This window comes from Halyomorpha halys, unplaced genomic scaffold, assembly GCF_000696795.3.
Source record: "Halyomorpha halys isolate HHAL.00 unplaced genomic scaffold, Hhal_1.1 Scaffold943.1, whole genome shotgun sequence".
Classification (NCBI taxonomy): Eukaryota; Metazoa; Arthropoda; class Insecta; order Hemiptera; family Pentatomidae; genus Halyomorpha; species Halyomorpha halys.
In genome coordinates this window covers 519,716-528,652 of record NW_027114150.1, presented here as the reverse complement: position 1 = coordinate 528,652, position 8,937 = coordinate 519,716, and the positions used below count along the sequence as shown (strand labels likewise).

Sequence of the window (8,937 nt, the reverse complement as noted above, 5' to 3'; positions counted from 1 at the left end):
TTTATTTTTAATCTTTATATACCTGTAACTCAACCGATTCCCAACGGTTGCTGTTATATGTTATAGGGCGTAAAACCCAATGATCAACTCCCATTGGTTCCCAACGGTTCATTCCTTATTCCTTTTTTTTTTTAATTAAAAATAAAAATAATAAAATCTTCAAATCCTAAGATTTTGCAGGTAAATGTTTTTTTATTAGGTTTTTTTTTTTTTAAATAGCCTATCACCCATTCCATGACCTGTAGGTACTAGGTTCCGATCCTGCCAATAGACCTTGTGACTTTTATAAAGTGGTGACTTCTATGCTATGGAGAGAATTATAATGCTCTGTCTTATCAAAAAAAAAAAAATTGACCAAATCTATTGTAAAATATTTGCATAACCTTGATGTATAACTCACCAGTAGATCATTAGTGATATTGAAACGTGGTGGGGAAGTCAAAAGCAATTTCATTGACTCATACGTTTGTGAACGTCAGATCTTCACTTCCTGCGCCTTTGGAACTTTGTAGGAGGGCCACTCTTCTTTAAAATAAATAAATAAATATTATGAAATTATTAAATACTTTTTTATTAATTGTATTCTGTGTTATACGGTTACAAAATATACTAGGGTAGGTTATATTATTTTCCTTTTGATATTCGATATTAATTTTAATATCATATTTTTATTATAAATATGACTTTATTTACAAGAATAACATCAAAAACTGAAAAATGTTTCGCTGATAAATTAGATTTAGGTTATGAATTTTAAAACAGTAATTGAATATATTTTTTATTATAGATTATATATTCTCACTGAAATGTAACTTCATTTTTATTGTTTTTCAGCATTTCTTTATATATTATTAAAAAAAATACTTATAAATTATTTTCTTCTATTGACCTTTTAAGCTTTAATTTAACATTTTGTACATTCCATCATGTTGTATTTTCTTTGTCATTAATTTAATTTCCTTATGTGTGTTTTGTTTCTAAATTTAATTATCACTCGGTTTTACATAAGAAATCAATGTTATTTACATATTATTTTCGTATTACACTATCAGATTTTAATATTTGTTATTGATAGAATCAGTAATTTGTAATAAATTATAAAATTCTAATTGTTTTTTAAATACTTTTTAAAATTATAAAAAGTTCAGTCCTGTTCCAATCCGCTCAATGAAATGAAAAATCCGAAAATGATTCTGTCAAAAATTATGTATTTAGAAAAAGTAATATAAAATGGTGTACCGCTGCGTCAAATGTACACCTGAAAACTTTTTAATAAAAGTTCTACAATAATAAATTAAGTTCTCAATACATAAAATATATTTTACAATAAAAGACCTTCTTCGCCTTAAACAGTTTTTGGCCGAAGAAAATTTAAAAAATAAAATTAGCTTGATCGCAACAATAATGATATTGAAGACTATGAATATATATGAAAAGTTCTATTTTTCTTATTTGTCTTAATTAACCAATGATTAACATTTATATAAAATTCTGTTGTAAATCATGAAAAGATCAAATTTTCATTATACGACTTTTATTTATTTTAAGGCAAATTAAAAGTTCTACAATAAAGTTCATCAATATTATTCTACTGAACAATTGAGTTATACTGTTTCCCTAACATTCCAGTCCTGTATTTGTGTCAGGAAAATTTTTAAAATTAGCTCAATTATGTTTTTAAGGGTGCTGATTACAAATTTCAACTTTGTGACCTCAATTTCTTTCTGGAAGTAAAAAAAAAATTGATGTATTTTTATCTATTTGCTAATAATTTGAAAACCATATATTGTTCCATGTATCATTTTATACCAAACTAGCAGACCGGAAATGCTTCGCTATGCATCTATTGCTATATTTGAGAATGAATGTATATTGAATGAACATAATTGAAAGTTTGATATCAATTGTTGAACATTTGCGTATATACTTTTTAATTTTTCTTTGGAGGTATCGCAAATTGAATTATATTGTATGTTGTTTAAATAATTTATTTTACAACTGCGAAATTAAAACCCAAAATGTTCGGTTTCAACTCCTACTTTGCACTGGGCAATTATCCTAGTAGTTTTTATTTTACAGATATCGTTAATTGCTGTTTGTATTCTTTGTAAAACAATAAAATTCCTGTCTTCCTTGGCCTTATCTACAACATTAAGGTGCCTCTGAATTATTAATCGCTTAATATGCCAAGCAATCGCAAATTAGAGCATGTGCAAGAGTGTGGATGGCTTATATGGACTGGGTGGTACAAGATGGCCTGACGTCGCGTGTCACAAATCAAAAGGGTGCTTGCGCTGCATCTACACGTTTGTTTGGATGAATATTTGTGCTCTCCGTGTTTTAATTAATTAAGAAATTTCCCCAAAGTTTGGATCTAATAATTAACTCTTGTTAAAGATTGTATGTTTTAAAATTCTATCTATTCGATGTAAATGCATTGTTTCAAACCTTTTTAATTTACTTTAGCAGTTAATTTTTTATTTAACATAGCACAAATATATATTTATGAAGACATTATATGTCTAGGTAAATAAATTAAACAGTTTCTTATGAAAATTCTAGAACGAAGGTTGAAAATATAGGTTATTGAGTACTATTTATATAATCTACAATCTACTTTGCTGATATTTACTTTTCCCTTCCTTTTGCTAATTTTTTTTAGTTTATTTTTATAATGAAAATAGAGTAAATCGTATGTAATAGTCGAAAAAATTCAAATGAACAAAACAAGCGCGTGGATACGTTTGTTGCTTCCTTTATTTATTAAGTATTGGGCAAAAATTAGCCATAGTTGAAACTAATAGCTAAAGTTGCCATGGATACGACCCTTATACATGAATGAACCATTGATTAAATAAATATTCTATCCATGGTAATTTTAGCTATTAGTTTCAACTATAGCTGATTTTACCCATCTCTGAACATCCATTGGATTTGTGGCATGGGAAAATCGTGACCCAACATTCGAAAGTAAAATTAAAAATAGATTCGTAATTTTATTTTATTTTTTTCCTCCCCTAAAAAATATTTCTAGATCGGCCCCTGCATTATTTGAGAGGAACAACTTTAGTAATCTTTTTTTTTTTTTGTTTTGTTTAATTTTCAAATGATGTTTCCATATGAAATTCTAATATACTATGTGGTAAGAGAGGACTAGAAAGCCATGAGGAGGGGAGGGCTTGGGATAGGTAAGATACGGTAATTACAAAGGCATTGTAGAGGCACTGGGAGCCTTGGCTATGAGGGGCTGTTGGCATTTTGTATTTTGGTCAAGGCTGTGTCAGTCCAAGGCAGGGCAATGCTCTCTCAGCCACGCACTTTCCATTTCTCTTTTCTCATATCCAACATTTGTTTGCGAATAAATATCTTAAGAGTACAAATAAACTTGATATGTTATTGAAAATCAAAATTTTATATTGGCACAATATCTGGAGACCACTAAAAAGAAATAGAAGTTCAAGAGGAGAAAAAAGTCAGTTATTTCACCACTATTTCTGATTACTTTAATGAAAACTATCTTTCTATATAATTCATATAATATATGAAAACTATGTATAATTTCTAGTTAAAATTGATGAGTCTGCCAAGTACAGGTTGGGTGGATAAAAAATGGTGGCTGTTTCAAAACGTTAAACAAAATTTTTCATTCAGAGCTCTATAACTTTATAACTACCAACAACACTAGAAAACCTTAGAAAACATCGTTAAAGTAAAGTAAATTTGTTAAAATATGAGCTCAAATAGAGCGCTATGTTCAATAGTTCCCGAGATGTAGCTTTTAAAATAGCAATACCCTGAACAATCAGAGCTTAGAGAATTTATTTGAGAAATCTATAGCTCAAAAACAATTTGACGTACAGATGTCTATTAACACTCAAAATAAAGCTAGTTGTATGACCAATAAAGTAGTTTATAACCTTTATCTTCGTAGGAGTAGTAGTTTTTACGATATTTACTCAAGTAAATTGATTTGTAGTAGTTTTGACAAAATTTAATGTGCAAAAATTATATTCTTATGCGAATATCATAAAAACTACTACCCTTACGTTTATTAGGTTTTCTGGTGTTGGTAGTTTTAAAGATATAGGGCTCTGAATGAAAAATTGATTTTTTTTAAAGGTTTGAGACGGCTGCCATTTTTTATTCCCGCTACCTCTACTTGGCAGACTCATCAATTTTGGCTAGTAATTATACATAGTTATCATTAAACAAATAAAAAATTGGGGTGAAATAACTGCATTTTATATCTCCCTGGCTCTTGTACTATCAGCATTACATTCCGCTTTTCAGATTTTAGCCAGGAAAAAAAATTTTTGTTTCATAAAGATATTATATTAACGTGTTTTATTTATTTTAGTCATCGTAACATAACATTTTATGTAGGTAAAATCATCGTAAACAATTAATATGATGGATCTACACCTTTGCCACCTGCCACAAATCAAAGACTTGAACAAATGTTTGGTAAACAAAGGTAGCAACAGACGTTGGTAAGCACACGCTTCTTTTGTTCTGCTGAATTTTGTCGGCTATTAATTTCGATTTACTCTATTTCCATTATAAAAAGAATCAAAATAAAATTAAAGGAAACCTAAATATCAGCTATAGATTTTAGATGGTAAAAATAGTACACTGCATAACCTATAAATTCAACCTTCGTTCTAGAATTTTTATCAGAAACTTTTTAATTTAATTATCTAGGCATATAATCTCTTCATAACTATATATTAGTTATATGTTAAATCCAAAATAAACTGCTTACATTAATTAACAAGATTTGAAACAATGTATTTACACCGAATCGACAGAATTTTAAAATATACAATCTTAAACTACAGTTAATTATTGAATCCAAAGGTTGAGGAAATTCTTTAATTAATTAATTATAACACATATAGCACAAATATTTGTCTGTTGGTAGTTCAAAAACAATGCAAACTGAAAACAAACATGTGGAAGCAACACAAGGGCCCTTTGTGCCCAAAAACTGACACTCTACAGGCCAGCCTCAAATTCAGGCCAAGTTGCACCACCTTATTCAAATAATAATTAAGAAAAAATATTTATGTAGGAGAGTGTGTTTTCTTTGCCTTATATATGGGTATAATATATTAAATATAATAAAACATTTCATAATGCTTTTCTATCCAATACAAGAACCAATTTAATGTTTGATTTTATTAAAAGATGTGATCATTACGAAGTAACCACCTAAAGTGACGTTACAATGCATTCTAATGACTACAAGAAATAAAGTTTGAAGTTTTGTAGAATGGAAGGAGGCAATATGAGCTGTTCAACTACTTATCTTAATATTAAACATTTTTCTTAAATGGGATTGGTATATCATGACATATATACTAAAGCACTGTCTCAAGAAAAAAAAAAATTTGATGACTTCACCTTTAATCTACAGAATTTTAGAGTATGAAAGATATTCTGTTCATATTCATATTTGTAAAACAATGGATTGAACCAACATTCAGAAATATTTCTAAAGTTAATTGGAGGGATATATTATGCTTCACAAGCCAAACATTTCTGTAGGACTTTTTCAATAATTCAAAATATTTATCTTATATACTTTGTTTGGGAATATTAGTAAGATATTTTTGGAAGTGTGAAGTTAGAAAAGACAATTTTGTTATACCCATTATATTCAGGACGAGGTCCATTCTCAGATTCTCAAATCTGTTAATGCTATGACCTGCTCTTTCTATCTCCCATGATCATTTTTGAACTTGAGAAGAATTTTAAAATATAGAAAAAGCCCTAAGATGGAAATCAATGTTGTATAACTTCTTCAGTTGACAATTATAAACTAAGCCTCCTGATAAATACTATACTATACTTTTATTAATTATACAATACTTTAGTAGTATTAATAAATTTACCTACAAACCTTATTTTAAGTATTTTTTATAAGTGTAAAAATAATTAGGTTTTATAAATTATTCTTCTGTAATTAGTGATAAAAGGTATTGTATAATATTAACAGTATTTGTTATAAATTCATATTGAAAAATAAAAAGATATTTACAATACATAAGTGGATTTTAAAATAGAACAATTACAAAAGGAAAGAAGAATGATATAAGGTTATACAATGTGCACAAACACTTGCAAGCAGAAACTGGGTCATAGGGAGATAATAAGCTAAATTGCCTCTGTCAAGATAATAAATAACTTCTCCGATAGAAAAAAAATTCTTTTCTTTACAGTGCAGTAAAAGATATGAAGACCAGAAAACTTTGTGCAATAATATTTTATTTATTACATTCAAGATTATTTAGCAATTATTCATTTTATTAACTTCATCCACATTGAATGGAATTATAATCTCTCTATTATATAAAAAAATGTTTAGTGATCAATGTATAATATTTTATTTTACTTATGATCACCATGTAATATTTTATTTTACATATAAGCTATAATAATAAAAAATTGAGTTTAACTAATGAATTGAAGAGGCACTAATTTGAAGTACAAATTAAAATGCTGGGATGAAAACTTAAAATGTTTTTTTCCTGCTTACACTATAATGAAAAAAAATAATAGAATCTGAACTAAAGAATACAGTTATACAATTTGAGCTACGAGTAGTACAATTAAATAAACAGTTATATAAGTTGTATCCCCTAATCTTCATAAAGAAATATTGTTAATTCTGTATAATAATTAATAAACTTTTTAATACTTGAGTTTTTTAAATCCAATTTACAGAGTAAAATAAAATAAAATAAAAAAGAAATGTGCACTTAAAAAATATGTTATTTTATTATATATATATTATTTTTATCATATATGGTTGTATAATGAGGAAAGCCAGTTTTAGGGCTTACAATGAAAACTATGAGTGAATTTAATAACAATTTACTGATTATTAAGTTAGTTATAAATTAATAATAATCAATTAGAAGAGATATTTATTACTGCAATATAGAAATGGACCAAAGCTCCAACAAATCTACTGATGATCCATTTTGAGATTAATGATATGGCTGCTCTCACCTATCATATAATGACTTTTTTCAGAATCTTGAATATTTTTTTTAATTCAAGGGTTTAAACCTAATGATTCCTTCTAGTATTTTTTTTTCTTTTAGTCTCTAATTTAGTAAATCAATAATGAATTATGAAAATAAATCATAATGCTAAGGAGAATTAAAAATATATATAAAACATATATATTAGGTATAAACTATAATTTGGATATGATTATATAACAATCATATAATAACAAATATATGCAAATTGTTGCTAATACTTGTAGTTCCTATGTATCAGTGATAATAATTTTTAACCAAGCTATTTATTATTATTTTAGAATTCTACACTTTCTCAGTTTTTACTAGGAATATTCACTCAGTAAGTTAGGCTCTATGAAATATATAAAAGTTTCCTGGCGGTATTGGCTATCCACAGTAGCACTCACTGCTTTTTGTCCTTCCAAAATATAATCAGGAAGTCCCAATTCTCTGCAACTTCTAACTGTTTCCTCCAGGACCAATCTATTACTGTACTTTATAAAGAGCAACACTTTTCCTTATCTTAAGCCTATAGCTGATTCAATTCCTCACAGAACTGTTGATATTTTCTCGTTTTCTCTCCAACCATTTTATTATTTTTATCATCATTAGGAACTCCTGAAACTAGGAACAAGAATATCTAGCTTATCATTCAGCTCTAAAAGGTCTGTAATTAAAGGTTGATCCCAATAAATAGTGGTTTATTTGTCACAGAGAATAGACTTATTATTATTGTATTTATATTTTTTATTATTATTAAACAAAATTATTATTATTATTAATGCTAAAATTTATATATCTTAACAACACCTGAAGAACTCGGACAATTTAAATTATTTTTTCTTACTACTAGTAATATTTTTATTTTTAATTATTTTACATTTTTTTTAAAAACTTTTTACAAAAACTTCTGTTTTAATTTTTTTTAACTAAAAAAAGTAAAGATAATTCATTATAAATTGTGTTATGGTGAATTAACTTTTGAATAAATAATAATTTTATTATTAATAAATATCAGTTTTGTTTCTGGCTGCCTTTCTACTTTCATAATACTGTTATTTCTTCCAAAAATTTACTCTTACTTAGATATTTTCATGAACTAATTTTAACTTTTTTTTTTTAGATGTAAAGGTTTCTTTAAAAGGACAGTTCAAAACAGGCGGGTTTACACCTGTGTAGCAGATGGTGTATGTGAAATCACCAAAGCTCAAAGAAATAGGTGTCAGTACTGTCGTTTTAAGAAATGTATAGAGCAAGGAATGGTTTTACAAGGTTTGTAAATAATTTTTATTAAATTATTAACTATTAACAATTCTCTACATCTTGAAATAGTAACTAATTACTATTAATATACATTTAGTTTTTCTAAATCTGATGTAATAGCACTCCAAACCTTTTTTTTAAATAGTTATAAGATTTATTGCTATATTGGCTCTTACAAAATTCTTCATAATTACTTTTTTTCATAATAGAGATAAATAATGAAACATTTAGTATTTATTTCTATTTTTAATAATCTCTCGTTTATTCTTTCAGCTGTAAGAGAAGACAGAATGCCAGGAGGAAGAAATTCCGGTGCAGTATATAATTTATATAAGGTAATAATAGTAAGAGATAATATTATATACTTATTTTAGATGATGTCACCTGGTTAAATTCATTTTCTATTATAGTTAGTACTAATAATTATTCATCATATCATGTATATAGTAATAAATACATCTGTACCACTGCAACTCATGAAGGTTCAAGGGTGCAGTACTTTGTTAGGAAATGATGTTACTAGACTAATGGTTGTGCAAGTAGGTGATTTAGTCAGAATCACGCTCGACTGCCAAATTTTTCCCCAATTAAGGGTACCCACTTTATGAGGTTAGACGGACCCTGGAGGGCTCTCAAACCCACT

The 8,937-nt window shown here is 27.2% G+C and overlaps 1 protein-coding gene across 13 annotated transcripts in view; it reads left to right on the top strand.

Annotated features, from left to right (window-relative positions):
• Window positions 1-8,937, top strand: part of Hr4 (Hormone receptor 4) — a 173,287-nt gene that overhangs the window by 154,540 nt on the left and 9,810 nt on the right. For all 13 annotated transcript variants that reach the window (XM_024358469.2, XM_014431076.3, XM_067051393.1 and 10 more), the window contains 2 exons: window positions 8,155-8,303; window positions 8,568-8,629. In XM_024358469.2, the coding sequence (XP_024214237.1) occupies window positions 8,155-8,303; window positions 8,568-8,629 (211 nt within the window). The remainder of the gene's footprint in view (window positions 1-8,154; window positions 8,304-8,567; window positions 8,630-8,937) is intronic.